Raw genomic sequence first — 20148 nt, 5'->3', positions numbered from 1 at the left:
TTCCAGCCGATCACTCGGCAGTTGCGGAATTCGTCATGCAGAGACAAATCCATCTCAAGATTCGTCCGCGACGCAGTAGACAAGCAAAAGAAACAAGCAGATAAGCACGGTTGAAAGAACGTGAGTATATTTAAGATAGGAGACCGCGTTCTCCTATCGACCGAGGGAATCCGCGCTTCTGCCGTAACAAACCTGGGCGTCAACAAACATGCTCCACGCTTCATCGACCCCTTTCGAGTAACAAAGGTTGTGGGTGACGCCTACGCTCTGGACATCCCGTCGTCATTTAGACTCCACCCGACCTTCTACGTCGGGCAACTCAAGCGGTATTTCCTTGCGACAATTCCTGACCCAAGCCAGCAGACGGAGCATGCGTCGGGCGACCAGTCCAACGAACCTTATACGCCAGAGACCCCTCAGTCCGCCAGGCACAATCTTCCGCCCGTTCAGCTCCAATCTGCGCGTCCAAGGCACGGTTCAAAGCAGTCTCCACCTCGCCCTGGACGTACAGGGCGTACGTCGTATCACCGTGAAGGCCCACCACCGATAATTGACTCGGTGGGTGGTGCGCGCTGAATTGTGGAGCGTATCGTTGGCCACGAAGATCCCACAATTCGGTTGCTCAACGTGACGTCCGCAGTCGTACTCTTTACGCGTCCTCGACCGCGCGCCGCTATCTTGTACGTTGGATCGGTTATCCTCCGGAGCATGATACGTGGGAGCTCCGCGCCAACCCCCTCCGCGACGTTCCGGATGTGGACCACGTCCGAGGGGAAGAATTACGCGGGTCACCCCGCAGAGACCGTGAACGAGATCGAGAGCGTCCACGCGGACGACCCGTACGAGGAGGCGACAGCGACGCTGTGCTCCGAGGCGTGCAACGTCGGCACGAGCCGCAGCCAGCACTGACACAACTTGTCAGTACAAGAATGAAAACACCAAACCACCGGCGATACCGAACCGGTGACCAGTGGGTTGCCTACCCAACACGCTACGACTGCGCCGAAATGACTGCGATTACCAGCGGCAACACGGTGGTCAATAAGTGTCTGTTTTCAATGACAGCGTGATGCTCACTTGGGCTGCTAAAGTGGTTGACTTCCGTCGACAAGTCCCATGTCTTCGAGATGTCCGAAGACGCTCCGCACTGGCAGCAAAACAACCTTCGCGTGTGCGTGAGTGGATTCGCCTGGTAGAAATCGAATTATGGCGTCCTGACCGGAAGCCACACGAGTGACCACTGCGTCACGAAGGCGGCTTCGTGAGGCTTTTCGTGTCCGTGATGCAAGTGCCTCAAGCGTGGAGTCTTCTAAAGTCGCATGTGCGCTGGCCGCTTCGTCGATGTGTGTCTTGGGATCCGGAAGGACTGTGCCGGTCCTCGCAGTATATTCAGAGCTCGTGGCGCCCCTGTCGATATTGGGCTTGCCCTTATTACCACCGCCAGCGTTGCGCTGGCGCCGCCGCTTTTCGCGCTGTTTCCGATGTCTCCGCCTCGTCGGTTTTCGAGTTTTCTTCAAATGTGATCCGTGCGCTTTTGTTGCGTAAGCGCAACTTAGAGACATAATGGGGTTACATAGTAGGTAGATATTTCTTGAGTTATTACATAAGTAGGCAAAGTGGCACACGGGTAGCGTGTGCCAAGGTGTCATTATCTGATTGGCTGATAGTGCGGATCCAGACTTACTTATTGACCAATCAGGTGTAGACATGTATGTGAGTGGTTCACACGAGGCCAGGAGTAATAAGGGCGTTGCGAGGCTACGACGGTTTGGTGCTGGGTTACGGAAAATGACTTGGATTCAGTAAGGGATGTGTTGCAGGGGCCGGAAAATAAAGTTGAAGTTTGGAGGCAGAGGCAGAGGTAGCCGCCCTGCTCCTTAATAAACTAGAGTGGAATTGACACAAACCTAAGACTTGTTTTATTATTGCGAGCTTTCTCTACACTATAGAGTAAGGTAGTGACGGTATCTATTACCCCGTTACAATAGACGGATAGGAATGATGCCTTATCGCACGAAAGCTTCTTTTTAAACCACCCTGTTTCCTTCGCTGCCATGGCTATCTCAAATGTAGCTGTAGCAAACGTCGACTTGCAAGAAGTCGATACTCGCTAGTCCGATGTACTCACCACGGCGGCTACACACACGCTAAATACTACTTTGCTAGAATTTCTTGCCCACCCAGCACATTTGTAGCACACGTGTGCTGAGATCAGACCACCAAAGTCTGGTGTTATGGAAAGCAAGTTCTGGAACAGCAACCATTCATTTTTGGTACATTGTATCATTTCTTATTAGCCAATCAGAGGGCGGTTCTGTTTTGTTTAAGAGCGTGTTTCAGCACTTCCCTAAATGGCACTTTGAATCAAATTGTTTTGCGTTAGTTAATTTTTTAAATAAATGTGGATTCACGAAAAGTAGAGTAATACCTGGATGGGACTAGGCTAAAATTTCAATTTCGATTCCTTGCAAAAATATTTTCAAAAGATGCTTTTATTTGCCATTTTCAAATAAAAAACGACGAAAATGGCGATTTTTAGCGTGATTTTTGCTATCTACAGTACTTGCAGGCTAAAAATGGATTAAATTAAGGTTGTTCATCGCAAGTACAACCTTTGATCTGAAAAAGAATGTGAGCTTCGATATAAACAAAAAAATTACTACACAATTTTACCAACCATCGTGCAAATGGCCCGTCCTTGTGCGATCTAATTTAAGGCTGTGTGGATTCACACCAATTTTTATTTTAGGCTACGGTATTTGGCGATTTGCATGAAAATGCGCTTTTGCATTTCTGCCCATCACACTTTTCAAGCCGGTTGCAAACCTGGTCAAATACATAGAGTCTACTTAAAAGTAATAGTCAAAACGGGTGTAAAATCAGCTATCAACCAATCAAAATCAACAGTAGAATTCATGTGTTCACACTAAATTAAGTGCACATTCTTTTTCTGGTACTTTAAAGAATAAATGGAGATACATGTACTACACCGTTCACTGCTCTTCAAAACTAGTCGCTTTCGGACATCTAGAAAAAATTTGCCAGCTCGATGCCTAGTAAGGCCAATTTGGAAATCGAGCTGGTAGTTTTCATGGACATTAGAAATACCGAAATTGTTGCCTCCAACCTTGAGTATTTGAAGCCAAGTTGCGAGCGAAAGGGTAGGTGTTTGTTACAGCAACACTTCAAACACTGCGACAGTTTATTTTCTATTTTAAAGTACGACGGTCTATTTATTAGTCCAGAACGGGCTTGGGTCTGGATGTGAACACGACGCGTGTGCGGGCGATTCCCACCACTTCGTACTTGGTCTGCCTAGTTGCATCGTTTCCCTCTTCTGTCATGACCACGTCTCCATCATTACCGCCGTCTTTCTGTAAAATTGCAAATGGCTTGGGCAGCTTGGCAAATTTTCCAGCTAGCACGTGGTTGCCAATACGCAGCGTAATTTCGCCACCTTGGCCATAGCGCAGTGTGCCCACGTCAAGTCCGCGTAGATCGGTCTTCTCGGCGCCGTCTCCCGGTATCAAATCGCCCTGAAACTCCAGCAAACTCCACTCTTTTGCCGCTGCGTCCACCACCACAGGCACGAGCATTTCTCTTTCTCACAATTGCCTAAAATGGCCCTGTGTATCGTACACAATGTTGTGTACGTCACAACTCTATCGGAGCCGCTCATTTTCCGGGGGTGACACTACAGGGTACATAGGATGCTCGCTCTCGTTCGCTCCAAGGGCCTAACGCGCGCGGCCATGGGCGTCCGCGCCGCTAGCACGGTGGGCGCTACCCTGGACGAGGCGGTGGCCCGTCTTCCACACAAGGAGGCGCTGCGTAGCGTTACCCAGGACATTCGCTGGAGCTTCAAGGAGCTCAACGCTTCGGTGGACGAGCTGGCCAACGGCTTCCTGGACCTGCAGTTCCAGCGTGGTGATGTGGTGGCCGTTTGGCTTCCCAACAGCGTCGAGAACGTGCTGACGCATCTGGCTGCAGCTCGCGCGGGTCTGACGCTGGCTGTGATTGAGCCCGAAGTGTCCAAGGCCGAGGAACTCGCCTTCATCCTGCAGGACAGCAAGGCCAGTGGCCTTGTGTTCGAGCCTAAGCAGGCAGGTCGCAACCAGACCGAGATCGTGCAGAACCTCTTCCCGGAGCTGGCTACCTGTGAGACTGCATGCGTTGAAGTCGTATACAACGATAGAGAGCTGACAGTCTGTGACATTTGATATTTTGTTAGTCCGCGAACGCATGGAGGTGTTCCGTCCCAAGAACTTCCGCCACCTGCACAGCGTCATCACTACGAGCTGGAAGCCGGTGGAGGGGATGGTCAACCTCAATGGAATGATGGTCAACAGCCCCGAGCCGTACGCCATGAAGGCCGTGACCAAGACGCTCAACGACAAGACGCCGCTTGCAGTCACGTATTCAAGTACGACATTTATAAAGTTACAGAGGCTATAGTAGATAACTGTTTTTTCCTGTCATGTTTAGAGGTGGAGGGACAGAATCCCAAGAAGAGCGCGGTGCTCACTCACGGTGATGTGCTGAAGCGCGCTGAGACGCTGGCCAAAAGGTGCGAAGTTGAAGCTGTTTATTTTTTTTTACCTTTATTTAAATTTTATTATCATAATACAGCCTGAACTTGACTGCGACGGACAAGATCCTACTGACTGGCGAGGAGACTGGTCTGTCTCTCGGCCCTCTCGCTGCTATCGGTCAGAGCGCGCAGGTTGTGCTGCCGTCGACGGAGTTCAACCACGAGGCTGTGCAGCAGGCCATGAAGGTGGAGAGCTGCAGTATTGTAGGCAGCGGACTTGACAACTTCAAGCGCGTGTAAATTCAAAGACGCTGCAAAGCGGCAGAACAGATACACAATTATCCACTGAGATGATGACAATGAACCAAAAACAGGAGTCAAGTAAGTGATTATTGTTCTCTTATGTTATTTTTTTTCTTACTACTATAGATTAAAAAAAATCAAGCCATGAGGATGCCACCAAGACCGAATGTGATGGTAGCAAGCAGCATGGAGCGCATAATTTCCAGTGACGTGTAGGGCGGTAGTTCGACCGAGAAGAAGCACGTGTGGGCCACGGGTAGACTACGTGTGGCATCGCGTCCTCCTTTCTTGGACAATTTGAACGGCTGCGGCCACTTGCCACGCGGTAGACGACTGCGACCCCATGCGAAGCGAACAAAGTCAGCCCGTTGCTCGTCTGAGAACTCAGCCAGCGCCTCCCAGAAGAGCTGCACCGTCAGATCGTCCTCAGCGTAGCCATCGTAGCGTGTGTGGCGTTTCCAGAGATCCAAGTCGATCTTCGGCGAGCCACACGCGAGGATCTCGAGCTCCTGCCATGTCAATAGAGTCAACACACGTCGAGGGAAGAGCGTGGCGAACCCTCGAGCCATCGCAGTCACCTGTGCACTACATTCGTCTAAACGCGCCCGTTCTGCTAGTCGACAATACTCCAAGCGGTTGTGGAACTCGACGGTGAGCTGGCGACCGCCTAGGACCAGCTCAATCTCCTCTCCAGTGCACGACGAGGCCGTGAAGCGCAGCTCGAGACCAGCGAAAGCCGTGGCGAACTCGTCTTCGGTTGAGATGCCATCGTTCTCGCAGTTGGCGATCCCGTCCAGCATCTGGATGAACATGGCGTCCGTGTCCTCGAGATCAGCGCGCGTGAGTGTCTGGCCCAGTAATTGCTTCCACACCAGAGACGGCAACATGAAGGGGAAGTCGCCGTGAGTACGCAGCGAGATGCCGAGTAGTTGGCCTACAAACGCGAACATCTGCATGGCCACTGGAGACGTGCACTTCGGGTTGGGCAGATACATTCCCCGGTTGTTGCCAGTGTCGTGCTGACCGTTAGGACACAAGACGAACAAGCTGAAGTATGGAGAGAACAAGTCGTCCACCATGGACGTGGCTCCTTCGCGGTACACTCCACCCCAGTCCACGCCTTCTTCGCCACGGAACTTGACGCTGAACAAGCGACCTTTGCTGTCGATTTGACGTCTCAGTAGTGCTGGGTCCACGGCGTGTAGTTGACGGAACGCCTGTGCGAAGAAACACTCGGACACAGACGGCTCCACCTCGCGGTCATCTCGTGACTCCAGCGCCTGCATCCGGTCCAAAGTGATACGTGCCGTCTGTTGCGAGCTGCCAGAAGTCTCTCCTGGGACGTTCGTGGCCTCCACTGCAGCCTCCACGAGCGCACCTTTGACGTCGAAGAAGACGCAGTGACTCAGTTGCCGCAGTCGGTATGCGATCGTCCAGGCGGACTTTGTATCGCGCAGGTCCAGCAGCGGTAAGCAGTGATGGAGACTCAAGTTCAGGTACTTGAGCAACGCAAACCGAAGCTGCAGTGACTCCAGTGACAGGGTCAGTAGCTGTGAGCATCTCAGGCCGTCTAGCGTTTTGTCCAGCTTGATATCTGCTGGTTGTAGGTCGACTGAATGCCTCGTAGTTGCTGGCGTGGTCGATGACAGCGACGCGCTAGGTTCCACGTGATTGTTCACCCAGTCCACAAGCTGCAAGTCCATGTCTTGAGTCCAGCCCTGCCCGTCATCACGGTTAGCTTGCATCGAGACCAGCTTCTCAAGAAGAAGATCCATGTCTTGTACTGTCGCGCGCGCTATCTGCTTCTCCTTGGGGATACCGAGAGCACTTATCGTTGCTGCAAAGCCGAAGTAATCGCCTGCATTTTCGTCCGCAGAGAACGTGTACTCGAGGTTGTTGCCGTCATGAGCGATGGGGCCTTCGGGCCAGCCACTCTCCCCCGCATAAGTCCGGTTACTACGGATTTCCTTTGAAGGTTCGCCACCATCTTCTCGGGGGATCAGCGTAAACGAAGCGAGTTCCAGTCGCGACATTGCTTGTCCTTGACCGGGAGCGAGAGAACAGCGAGAGTCGAACGTTAACCGAAGAGCTTGCGCGCCTTCAAACGCCACGAGGCCACTTAACGGCGTCCCAGCAGCATACGGATGCGAAGTCTCGATGACTGCCGACGATCCGTAGACTTCCAGCCAGATAGCAACCAATATATGTTGAGGAAGACGTGCGGTTTGGCCCAGCAAGAATCTCGTGAGCTCTGCCACGTCGTTGAGACTGTCACGCACACGTTTCCGCTCGAAAGGTACTGGCAAATCGAACGGGGTTGTTAGAATCGGAGACGCAGCACTTGCCCCATCAAGCTTGCACTTGAAGATCGTCGACGCTGACGATATCATCATAGAAAGCTCCACCAGCTGCAACATGTGAGCGGAGAGGAACACCTTGCCACTCGCTCGATCAACTTCTGCACGCGTCAAAGCCAGTCGAGAGATCGATTCCAACGCATTCAGTTCTGGAACTTCGTCTGCTGGGAACAGCTCGGGATTGTGCAGTAATTGCTGTAGTAAGCGCACCACTCGCCCTTTAAATGGAGCTCCAGGTGAGCGCAGATAACGCACAAGTGCGCCGTAGACTCGGCGGTTATGCACAGCTCCATGAGCGACGAGCTCGATCGCATCGTTAAGTAACAACTCCAATATCCAGCACGCCCACTCCAACGAAGGACTCGCCAACACCTCGGTCTCTTTCGTCCAGCGGATATTCGCCATCGGCTTGACTTGGAAGCGATATCCGTAGCCATGATCCTGCGTGGCGTTCTCTTCGGATGCCGAGAAGCGGAACCAGAACTGGTGCGAATGGATGATAAGGTCCGGAAGTAGGTGACCCGACGTCGTCATCGCGTTGTCCACGACACCGATACGATCTTCGCATTCCGGGTCCGCAAAGAATGTCAGCTTGGCTTTCGCTCCCAAGTGGCAGCGATGGTCGAACACGATACGTAAGCAGCGATACGAACTGTCGATGCTGACAGCGCGAGCGTATTCGCATCGACCAAAGTACGAGTGCAACGACTGGAACTCCTGCACTGCTGACGTCTCGGCGCCGTCTCCTGCCATCCGTGTAGACTCCACAAAGTGACTGACGCATTCCTTGACTAGCACACTGGACAGCAAGCCGTCGTGGTCATCCATCCCACCACCCAGATACGCACTTGCGACCTCTTGCGCTTCGGTATCTGAAGGCTGACGAGTTCTTCTCATGTGTCGGACAGATTCGTCGCTCTTCTCCTCTTCTAGATGCAATCCCTGGGCAGGACGTGGCTGCAGTTGTTCGGTGGACATAGCAATCGCTCGACTCAGATCCTCGTCATCGTCATCTTCGTCGTGCTCTGGAACGCCAGGGACAGAAGTAGGCAGTACGTGGTCACTGGATGGCACTCGGATAGGACGAGATCGAGCCACGTCAGACTTGTCAGCGCGTGCTTCCTCCCGGAGCATTCGCAACGTAATCGTCTGCAGACTCGTCAATAAAGACAGAGGTTGTTCGCTGGAGTCAGCCTTATCACTCCCACTCGCTGAAGTCCTCGCAGTCTTCGGTTCCACCTCCGTGTGCTGGGCAGCATTCATCTCCGATGCTGCCACCATCTTCAACAGGCTAACAAACTGGCGCGGACCTCCAACCACATTTAGAATGTCGCTTGAAAACGTGGAGGGCACTACCGGCGGCTTATCTTCGAGATCTTGCCCTGCTGGCACGTCGGATGTGGAGGTTCCAACCGAGTTAAAAGCGCAGAGTAGCGCTGTGACGGCGCGCCTGGCATAGTACGTGGAGAGCGCGTTTTCCGTCCTCAGTGCGACGCGATGAATGCTCTCTACACTCTCCAGTGGCTCATCGTAGATCCTCACGATACGGCGCAAGTCGCGTGGGAAATGCCACTCGTCTTCATACGCGCCAGACTCAGTGTTCAGAAACGTGATCAGCACGCCGTCGTCGGGGGAATAGCGTCGGTAAATTCCAGTTCGACCGCTAGTTGCTAGTCGCTGGACAGGTCCAACGTCGCTGGCCACCGTGAGAAGAACGTTCGGGGTCAAATACTCGGGATCCAGTGGCGAGAACGCAGTCAAACTCGCGTCACGTGCTGCTGTAGTAGAGCTGAGCTTGACTGGCCCGGGAGCCAAGATCGGAGCGAGCGTCACAGCCATCGCGTCGACATTGGGAGCGTAAGCCAACTCGGCGTTTCTCGTGGATGCAGCGGAGCCCAAAAACTCCGCCGCGATGGCGTCCTGACGACCAGAAGTAATCACCAGTGGGTCGGGTTGGTCGATTTCTTCCATAGCAGCGCGGTCTTCCAGGACAACCGTCCTAGCAGCCGAGAAAGAGTCCGTCAGCAGGTCAAGCGAGTCGAATTTCTCAGCGTAATTGCTGCCGTGCTCCATCAGCCACTCCATGGCGCGGTTCGGGTCACTATTCGACAGCTCCAGTGCACAAAAGGCAAGACAGTATGGCATCCCAGAGATATTCTGAAGCTCTGCCGCCTTCACTTCAAGTGTAAGCCCCGGCCCTCCTTCGCCTTCCGCTAACTCGTGCGCCGCAATACTAGCCTGCGCTAGACGCTGCGCTTCTTGCCGCTCCTGGTACGTGGCTGCTCCGTCGCCCATGAGCCATTCCACCGCCAAGTTCGGGTCGTCCCGAGAGTGTTCCAACGCTGCCATGCACAACTCAAACTCAAAGCCCATAGCAGCCAAAGTGGACGCGAACCCTCTGCGAACACGATGAGCTTCTGTTTCTTCTTCCGCGGGATCGTCATTAGCTTCCACTCCAGCGATAGTGGTCGACTCGGAGGCTGCAAATGCCGGCGCTGTCGGCTCCTTTAGGCCGTGAAACATGGCGCCTCCAAGTGGCGTAGAAGACTCGATCAATCGACACAGAATCATCCGACCTCTCTCCTGTAGCAAAGGCAAACTCACAAAGCTGTTGAGACTGATCGGAGTCAATGCAGACCGAAGAAGATTCTGCGCCAACGTGTCGTGCACGAAGCTCTTGGTCACATCCAGCGAGTTACGCAGCAGAGCTTCCAGAGCCAACAGCGCACGCGACCGGATCTGCAGTCTCCATAAGCTGTCGAAGTCAGTCAAGACACTCGTCTCGTCCAAGGATGCGAGCTGTAGAATCACCGGCATCATGTCGAGCGTAAGTGGAGCTGCCGTGGGAGGCAAGCAGATCTCTTCGGTCGGCGACAACGACGACAACTCGACGTCTTGAACGTTGTGGCCAGGATCAAAGTCCACTCCTGACGTGGTGGGGTGGAACGCGACGCGGACTGTCGAGGCATGCGAGCTCATCTCGATCAACGTAGCGCTCACCAACTGCGCACTGCCATCCGCACTTAAATCCGCCCCGTTTCCATTGGCTCCTTGAGCAGCGACAGCCACTTTCCCACCAATTCGAATGCAGTCCGAGTGGGAGCCAAGGACGCAAAGAGCGCCCACCGCTCGGCTAATTGCAGCTCTCAGGCGAATATCCGACGGGTCTGCGCTTGCTCTCGCGTCAACTGGTGGGCCGGATTTCTTCCTAGCCAGAATCGGCGTGATGTTGCGAATTGCGTTGCACAAGTTCTCTGCAACGCCATGCTGCCATTGTTTCTCCATCAATAGTCGTCGTAATAACGCCACACTTTCTGACGCCACGACTAGCGAGATCTGACCAGAATGGAACCCGATCGGGTTGCTTAACGACTCGGTGGACGCCATGAAGCTGTCCGTTCCGACCAACGCGCTGCTTGCCGGGACGCTGACTGCATGGGTCGCCATCGGTGCAGCTGTGCTACACACGGACTCGGCTACTTGGTCCAGTAGCAAGTCAATTAGTACAGACTCGGAGCCGAGAATGGCGCCAACATCGGACGGTTTGACACTGCCACTGCAGCAGATTCGGCGCAGAAGAAGCTTGACGACGCGCTGCGAACGAGGAGACGCTAGACGGAGCATTTCCAGCAGCCCTCGAAGCATATGAGCACGCACCAGATGCGTTATCGCTGGTGATTGCTGGCTTTGGGAAAGCAAGAACAACAACACCCCGAACAAGTGCGTCTCGACTTCCAGAGGCTCCAGCACGTCGCTGTCTCCTGTTAAGTCACTCGGGCCATGGTGGACGTTGACAAAGCCAGATTTCCCATGCGCGACGTCACTTGGATACTGACGAAGACTTGCACCGCGCTTTTGAACTGGCGTAGACACGGAACGAAGCATCCGTTGAGCACGCGTCAGCCCTTCGGCTTCTTCAGTTAACTCTTTGCCTTGGATCAACTCCTTCTCGAGAACTTCGAACACTTTTCGATGGAATTCTTTGGAGAACCACAACGTCTGAAGCACAGGCTCTTCCAGCTCTCTGTTCGTCGCTGCACTCTTGGCTGCGTCGCTTGCAGCTTCAGCTGTGCGAGCAGCAGCGTCGTCATCGGTAAAGCCCGAACTCGAAGCACGTATCACGTCCGAACTTCCAACAGAAGACATGACATTACTGGAACTCCCAGTCTTCTGAAGTCGCTGCTTCCGCTTGAGTTTTGCCACTGCAGCAACGGACTTGGCTTCTCCCTCGCGTCTCTCGTACGCACCGCTGATTCCTGTGGACGCCAAGAAGCGGAACACAACCCACGCGCATCTTCTCGTTTGCTTGTGAATAATCATCTGCTCGTCTGTACAAGAACTCCACTGAGCCAGAAGCTTACTCGTAGTCGCATCCATTAGCTGGCTCTGCGTTGCATCCGTTTGGCCACTCAAATACGCGTCATCACTGTCGGACAAGTCCACACCGTCATCGCCATCACTTCGAGATAACTGACTCCACTTGTGGATAGCAACACGTTCGTCGTGTTCACAGACCAGCTTCGAGAGCTTCGCGGACTCGTTAAACTGACTCGAATACCACGATCGAACTGTTCGCTGGAAGGAAGAAAGACACGCCACGACTCGACTCCATTCACTCGATGACATGTTGTCCACAGCGTCATTTGCGAAGACGGGGATACTCGAAGGAACCCAGCGACAGTGTGCGATTGTGGAGGTGAACCCTCTTGCTTCAAGATCTTCCGTCGCTGCTTTCAACTCAGGAGCGCAGTCGTAGCCGCAGATTCCTTCTCCTTCTGTCAAATGCCACAAACCGATCATGTCTCTGGAGAATACTTGCGACGTGGACAAGGAGGCCTCCGTCGGACGCACTAAAGGAACACTGCGCTGGAAGTCTTGTGCGATCTCTCCAAGAGTACGCGATACTCTCCAAATCCGAACTTCAGCGATCGATCCTTTAAACTTCCGTTGGGCCGAGATGTTCGTGAGTGCAGCGCCTTGTGCGTCCACCTCACTCATCCAGCACCCGAGTCGAGAATCGCGGAAGTTTATAATGCTGCACACACGTTCATACGCCATTTGCTCAACCACAGCTCCGTTTACGAGCAGCTGGATGCGTTTCTCGCTTGAGTTGTAAACGACAGCGCAATGCGTCCACTCGAAGGACCGGAATGGGTACGAGCTAAACAGCCGTTCACGTGGGAAGTTGCCTGGAATCGCTAGCTGCAAGTGTCGACCAATTAATTCCAGATAAACGCTGCCATTGTGCACGCCATTATCACATCGCAAGGCTTGACATCCAGTCAGCTCCGTCGGGAATATCCACATCTCGATAGTAAAGTCTTTCGCTTCGCCCAATGCTGGCGTCTCGACGTAACTCACTTCGTCTGGCTTCGGATTAGATGATGCCTGGGCTCCACGTCCAGTGACTGGTGCTACCTTAGCACCGAAGAGAAGTACTCTCGCAGTGTGCGTACGAGGTGGCGGGCCGAGTAACTTCTGTTGCAGTCGACCCAGCATGTCGGAATAGAGTAGAGCCAGTGAGGACGCCGTGTGGCGAGCAGTTAACGGGACTGCATTGGTTGTACTCTCCACATCAAGTTCGTTCTTCTTCCACCATTCCGCGGAGCACGCGTAGTGAGGAGCTCGATGCAGTAGACGGATCATATCTCGTTTCGTCATATATCCGCTGCGTAGCAGACCTTGCTGGACGAATTCCTCGGACAAAGGATGCCAGTTGATGCTCGAGTACTCACGCGCGGAGCTACACGACAGACTCGAGGAGCTGTTACTAGCCACAGCCTCGCGCAGAACCGAGCTAATGGAAAACACTTCTTGCAGCTTGGACAGCATTCCCGTGTCAAGTAAGAACTGATGGTCGCGCGGCTCAAAGTCCAGACTCCAGGCACAAAGAATCGTTTGTTTCAGCTGCGGATCCGACACAGAGTGGCCCGAGCTCCCACCGAGCAGCTGCGCCAAGTAGCCGTAGAGATCGCAGAAGGCACTTTGAACACTCTCGATGGTCTGGCGATTGCAGCCTTCCAGTCCCTTCAAATAGTGGTGACGGACGGTAGCTCGGAAGGTCTCGGCGACGATCTGGCCGTCGTTCAGCTCGCGTGACTCCTTCTCACTCTCTGTGAACCCTCTCATGGCAGGGCGGAGGAATATCAGAGCGTTGTGGATGGCGGAATCGTAAGACAACAGCGATAGGATGCTCTTCATCGCTTGAAGTCCAAAGAGTCGAGAATCTGATCGTCGTTGGCGTCTCTCTAGCAACAGAGACAGCACTTCAGGAGGAGCTCCAGTCCCATCACGGATATACAGCTCGCATGCCTTCATCATGGCTGAAAAACTGTTCGTGTAGTCGTATTTCTTGCTCACCAGGTCCTCGGAGCCCTCGACATCTGCGCTGTCGTCACTTTCAGTAGGCTGGAGAGTAGTCGCTGGCCCGACATGTCCATGTATAGAGGCTCGTCGAGCTCTCCAGCGATGTTGAGCACGCAGCACATCCACAATCCCCGACCACTTCGAACTATCCGCTTCTCCTAGAGTCTTCCAGCGTTCAAGCATCGGCTGCAGCGATGGAGGCGTTGTTTGCGCACTCCACTTCTCCGCCAGATTAAATAGCGCCATCTGTGAGTCTCCTTTGAGTCGCTCAGCTTCCTCTGACGGCGGTGCCAGCTTACACAGGAACTCTGCTCGTTGGATCACCTGCTTCACAAGATCATCGAACGTTCTGGGCATCACCACGCTTTCCTCCAAATTAATCTCGTTCCTCCATCTCTTGACTGCATTAGCGTCGTCACTTGGCTCTTTCATCGTCTCTGTCAACCCACGAGCTTCATCTCGAGGCGATGTATTGGTCGGCGAAGGTTCGTCCGCTTGTCTCGCGCGATATTCCTGTCTCACTTTGATCAGCCAGTGGCGAAGCATTATGATGCGCTTCCAGACTTGGATCAGGTCGTCCGACGGGGTTAGATCCGCATGGGCAAGGAAAAACGCTGCTCCAACCACTTCGCCTGTAGCACTAGCGCCAGCTCCTGCAGCGATCGCTTGAACTTCTTGGAGGACATGCGACGGAGCGTGCATGATCAAAGCTGCACACATCCATCGTTCACAGGACGGGAACCTTCCAAGTCGACTCAAGAAGGTACGATCGGGGCTGTGCTTCTCCAGCCACGATATGATAAGCTGGACGATGCCACGCTCCGTCATATCCGTCGTCCAGCTCTCCCAGAACGCAGAGTCGTGCTGACGAACAGCTTCCGCTTGTAGCCGTCCACCAGAGCCACGCTTCCTCAGCACAGCATTGTTCTCGACATTTTGTGCTAACGTTCCAGTTCCAGCAGCCTGTTCATTCGAGGGATAGCGCGCATAATCCGCATGTAAGGCATCACTCCAGCGCATACCGAATTGATCTTGACTAGCACAACTCTCAGCGATGCCTCCACTCAGCAGAGGTGACTGTAGCCACGGCAACAGTTCTTCCTCTGCGCCATCAATAGGATTGCCAGCGATAAGTGTGCTAGCAATACGCCCTGCAAGAGACGCAAGCGAGTTGTGCAAGTCGAACAGCCAATGAATACACAGCGTTGACCTCGCAATTCCCGACGGACGAACGTGAACGACATCTTGAGCTCCGTAGAGTGACACACCAGCCGTCACCACTTCAGGTAGCCCCTCAATTATCGTTCCAAGCGGCTCGAACTCCCCAGGCCCGACAGCCACTCCAATATTCTTGCCATTGTACGCGAACGAGAGCAGCTGTGAGTCGTAGTCGATAGTAACAGTGAAGATATCGCCAGCAGCAACTGGAAGCTTCGGTCCGTAGTCGTACCGCGTCCCTCGTACCCAAACGGCACCAATAGAAGGCATCCACCCGATGCTCGTTAGTGTTTCCCCCACGAATGTTTCGTAGCTCGATAGATTCTCCACGATCCCGCTCTGCGGCCGTCGCCAATCCACGCCAACGCATATATGACCTGAGACTGTACCTCCAGCACGCGAGCATTTGAGCGCGAAATCCACGGAATGCACGCCATGAAGAAACGCCGTTCGCAGCAGACAAGTTCGCCAGGTATCGGCGCCATCTTTCGCGTAAGCTGAAGTCCCCGCGTGGCTGATGCAGACCGAGTTCAGCTTCTTGTTCGTGTTGAATCGTAGTGGCAAGCAGCCGTGCGGAGGGATAAACCGTGGCAGACTGGCCAAGGGAGTCTCGTCCTGTACCAAGAACGTCGGCACACCGTACGCAGCTCCCATCATGTTCTGAGATCCAGGGAAACCAACAGAGCCCGATGCGTAGCAGTCGCGCAAGATCCTGATGAAGGACTCGTCGTATTCTTCATCGGGCAGGTTCTCTTTCTTGTACCACGGGTCTCCTCCGTTCGCGAACTCCTGAGTCGTCAAGCGATACAGCTTCCCTTGTGTGATCCTCGCAGGACTTGCGAGCATCTCCAATGCATACCCTATAGCGTCTTTCTTGGAGCTTCCACCGACTCTTGCGTGAGCAACAAGTAGCTGCGATCCCTCTTCCCACAGCCGAATTGTGTGTTCGCGCGTGAGTCGTCCACCGTTTCTGGTAGGATTGACAGAGCGACCCAATGCGACGATGCTAAACGAACTGGTCGCTTCGAACTGGAACCCAATCTGGCCTTCGAAATGGTCCTTTTCTCCGGTGTACAGCTGATGGAACACGTTGTACAGCCGCTTGGATGTGTGCGATCGGAAGCTCGGGTCTCTTTCAAGCGCAGCAGCACGCTCCATCTCGTGCGATTCAATCAATCGCGCCTTCTGGTGGGACTCCAACTGCTGAAATCGATGCGCAGACTTGCTCGCAATCTGCGACTCCGAGCAGTAGTGGTCCAGCGCTTCGAGCAGCCTTACAACCGCTGGAAGTATCGGTCGAGCGAGCCATGTTTGACGTCGTAACAGGCAAAGACATGCCACAAACCACGGGAGAACCTCCGACAGCAGCGGAATCTTATACGACCGAACGCTGGCCTGACGCGCGGCTGCAGACTGGTTAAGCAGAAAGGATTCATCAGCCTGACAAGCGACGATACTGTCAGCCAGATCTCGATACGCGTTCAGAGATAGAAACCCGAATTGGGTCGTTGCTTCCTGGACTTGAACTCGTCGTTGCAGCTTTGCTCTCAACTCGTTCGCGTCTCTCGGACTGTCTGGGTCGTCCTCGATTGCATTCGTCTTCGTCGACTCTACAGCCTCTGAGAGCAGGTAGAGCTGGTATGTCTTCAGCAGACTGATAGCCTCATCGGATAGCCCATCGGTATTCGCAGTTGGGTCGTGTGAAGTGCTGTCATTGTCACTTGCAAGTTGTCGACGGTGATCGTTCACCACGACCTGCATGAGGAGCCCTATGGTTTCTGTCACTGCAGCGAGCCATGGAGCTTCTTCGGTAGCCTGGACACTCGCTCCTCTGCTCTTAGCAATCTCGGTGGCCATAAAAGGCATGAAAGTCAGGATTCCATCAGGACCTGGAGCAGCCAGTAGCTTCATCACCGATGCTAAGACGAAGTAGCTGGCTGAAGTAGCATCAAGTGGGCGTTGCATGTACAGCCGCAGCAGCTGGAGTAGCAGCTCCAGTTTATCCAGCGCAGACGGATACAACACCGTGATGCCAGCCACGATCGTCTGCGCCGCCGCCATGTCGATATCACTTGTCAAACTATCGTCTGACGCTCCAGATTCTTCGCGAATACGTGCAATAGCTTCAAGCTCCTGTCGTAGATCGGCAACCAAGTCAGACGACACGCCCAGTTCCGTCGCGGGATCCTTCACGTCATGACGTCCAATACTCTCCAAATTGGCACTAATAATCCCCAGAATGTGCACACAGCCGTCGCGGACGAGTCGTGTATCCACATCTTCTCCAGAAGAGCTGCATTGAGCATGATACCGCTGAAGAATGGCGAGTAGTAAGACAAATACTTCCTTGTTCGGCTGACGGCAGAACGGTTCCTCAAACTGGATGGAGGGCTTCAAAGATGCTTTTGATGGCTCCAATTGACGTTGGTATAAATCGTAGATTTGGCTGATGATTGCAGTGCCGAGATCTCCGAGAGATTCCGCCTTCTGAGCGTCGTCTTCGCTCTTGAACGCCGTCGATATTCCTTTGCTAGCCACATATTCCAAGGCTGCCACGTCTTCTGAAGTCGAGCTTTCATCACGAGTCCCCTTTCTGCAGACCGTACAGGCTTTTGAGAATCCTCTGTTGACAAAGGAGCAATTTGAGCATGCCCACTCCTCGATAGGATGCAAGCAAGGGTCGACCCAGACAGCATGTGCGCAGTGATTCGAGCCAGAACATGACACCCGCAGCTCCAGCATGCGCACCTCGTCCACGTTCACATCGAACGCCTCGTTCTGGTGCGTTTCAGACAGCTGCTTTGACTGCCACAGCACTTTATCGTCGCCTACGATCTTGAATACGACCGAGACGCCGCGATTCTGGAGGATCTCGTAGCGTGTGTCATCGTTGATAGCAACTGCGCCTTTGATCGCATGATACGCTTCAGACAAGTCGTATATCACGTAGGCGTCGCCATGAGACGGTGGGTGAGTCGACAAGCACCGCTGCTTAGCCTCGCCGTTGATGTGAATTGAAGTGCTGCCGGTAGGAGGTGCATTTCCTGATAGCGTGTTGGGGTCTCCGTTGCTCGCATACCCCAACTGATTTCCCTTCCCTAACGTTCCATATCCAACAGAGAAATGGTGCTCTCTCATACTCGATAGAAACACGGGGTCAACGTCAGCTGGTCCGGAGCCAGCACAGTCCCATTTCGTGACTCCAAGTAGAGTAATGACCTTCCCAGAGCCATAGAACGATACAGCAGGATGTACTTCATGGCCAGCTAGATCCGTAAATACGACGCCGTAATCCGTTCCATTGATCTTGTACGCCAGCGTGCCTTCGCTCAAGTCAATATCGACTTGAACTATGTCGCCAGGATGCACTTTACCGATAGTTCGATTTAATTTGTGTCCACGAGCGTACAGATTGCCATTGTACCCTCGAAGCATCCAAAGACTGGGGGACGAATCATAACCGTTCACCGTCACAGGGAGTATAGCAGCTCCAAAGCATGTCATCTCATCGTCTTGCGTGTCTGTATCAAGACGGAATTTCCACGACGCTTTTCCCGACGAGATGCCGCAGTTCACAGCTGCGTACTGGTAGCTCGTTTCCCGCGTCCTTACAACAAGCCCTCCATCCTCGACTACTACACCCGTAGAGCAAACCGAAGACTCGAACACGGCGGCAACTCTGCGAACGTCTCCAAAAGCGACCTTGTCTCCTTCGTGCGTCAATCGCTGGGATTCTTCCCGATGATATGCGTTAATGCCCTTCAGCAATAGTCGTCCTTGCTCCAGTGCGAGCGTTGCAATTCTAGATCGTCGTGGGTCTTGGTCGGCATCGAAGCGCAACAGCAGATCCACGAACAGCAACGTAACTTCAAGTGATGACGTTGACAGCGCCCAAGCTCTAAGAGCGCCAATGGCTTCTGTCGCCATGACCTCGTCGGCATTCTCCAGTGCACCCAGAAGCCAATACGCAATAGCACTAACTGTTGCCTTGGGGTCGGCGAATAGAGATCCAGGAGCGGGCATTTTGAAGCGCAAGTGCTCAATCGCGTACGTGCCATTACGGTTCGAAGCCGGCGTCCCGGTCATGACAATCTGCACTTCTTGGCATGACGGTGGGAAGCTTGTTTCCATCACAGTGGGGCTAGACAGAGAGACACTTCGGTCTCCTGCCAGCTGAATAAAACTGTCGCTCCCCTCAGTACGGTACTGCACGCTGACAGTTTGCGGTACGTACTTCATGTGCCAATGAATAGCGATAGACGTCACCTTCTCGAGCTCCGTCGACTCCACCACAAAGTACACAGCGCCTGGTCTCGGTTGGGACTGCCAGAAGGTATTGTCCACTCCGTCTACTGCACCATAAGCTCCATGCGAGTCCGAACTGGACGTCACAGATGAAGCTGCCACCTTGTCTTTATCAAACAGCAACACTTTATCCGGTGGCTTCTTCATTGGACTCCAGAACGAGAACAACGACAGCACTGGGAAGCACGTTAACAGCTGTGACAGCTCTTCAAAAGACCGTAAAGCTTGTGGGCTATTGTAATCGAACGCCCCCAGTAGCGCGCCGAGTGTGTGGATAGCTAAATGGTGCAATTCCTCGTTCCCTGGGGCTGTTTCCACTGGTCTTGGGATCTTCTTCACTCCGTCATGACTCATAAGCTCACAGGCTATGTTTGTGCTGTGAGAGATCACAGCTAGTCTCCTTTCCAACACGTGGGTGAAGACTGGAGTGGGTAATGCCTCAATGAGCATCTCCTCGAGCGTCCGGATGGATCCTTTCTCCGTGCCAGATTTGTCTACAACTCCGGCGCCCGTCATGTTCCTGTAGTCTGCCACACTCTGACGACATTTGAGCTTTCTGTTCTTGTGCATCCGATGCTCCGTAGGCAGATCACCTGCTGTGTTTTCGCCGCAGATGAGCGAAGAGATAAAGGCGTCCTGCAGGACGTTAGCTTGCAGCTGGCGAAGATATTCCTCGCTCTGTAGAAAGTCGTCCCAACTGGTAGCTGATGTGTACTGTAATGGCGCGAAGCATACAGCGCAGGACCGCGTGCGGCCAGAGTGAAGGCGTGCAGGCTTGGGCATCCAGCCATCCTCGTCGTCTGCCGTCCCCCAGGCTTCAGATTGCCCTACAACTCCGATGACAGATGCAGACACTTCATCGATCGGTCCTATGTCGCTTGTATCGGCGCCGGAGCTCGCCACAGCGGCGTCCACGCGCAAAGGATCCAGCTCTTCCACCTCCATGATCGCTTTGGCGTTCTTCTCGTTCTCAGAAAGATATTGAGTGTTATGATTGGATGAAAAGGATAATAACAAATCGATAGCGAGTATTTGCTGGCTTCATAAAAATAACTTGTACGGGGGTGG

At 53.6% G+C, this 20148-nt stretch overlaps 2 protein-coding genes across 2 annotated transcripts; one reads left to right on the top strand and one right to left on the bottom strand.

Annotated features, from left to right (window-relative positions):
- Positions 1-3690: 3690 nt before the first annotated feature.
- PITG_06430 (uncharacterized protein) lies at positions 3691-4831 on the top strand (the record flags this gene model as incomplete). Its single annotated transcript, XM_002998510.1, has 4 exons — positions 3691-4158; positions 4232-4423; positions 4486-4567; positions 4630-4831. The coding sequence occupies 4 exons, from the start codon at positions 3711-3713 to the stop codon at positions 4829-4831; spliced, it is 924 nt and encodes a 307-aa protein (XP_002998556.1).
- A 140-nt stretch (positions 4832-4971) lies between these two features.
- On the bottom strand, positions 4972-19863 carry PITG_06429 (HECT E3 ubiquitin ligase, putative; the record flags this gene model as incomplete). The annotated part of the gene is made up of 5 exons (XM_002998509.1): positions 4972-8115; positions 8290-12921; positions 12970-13926; positions 14080-17259; positions 17332-19863. 5 exons carry the CDS (start codon positions 19861-19863, stop codon positions 4972-4974), a joined length of 14445 nt encoding a protein of 4814 aa, XP_002998555.1.
- Between the last annotated feature and the right edge of the window lie 285 nt (positions 19864-20148).

Source organism: Phytophthora infestans, genomic scaffold (genome assembly GCF_000142945.1).
Source record: "Phytophthora infestans T30-4 supercont1.8 genomic scaffold, whole genome shotgun sequence".
Classification (NCBI taxonomy): Eukaryota; Oomycota; class Peronosporomycetes; order Peronosporales; family Peronosporaceae; genus Phytophthora; species Phytophthora infestans.
This window is presented reverse-complemented; position numbering and strand designations above follow the sequence as displayed.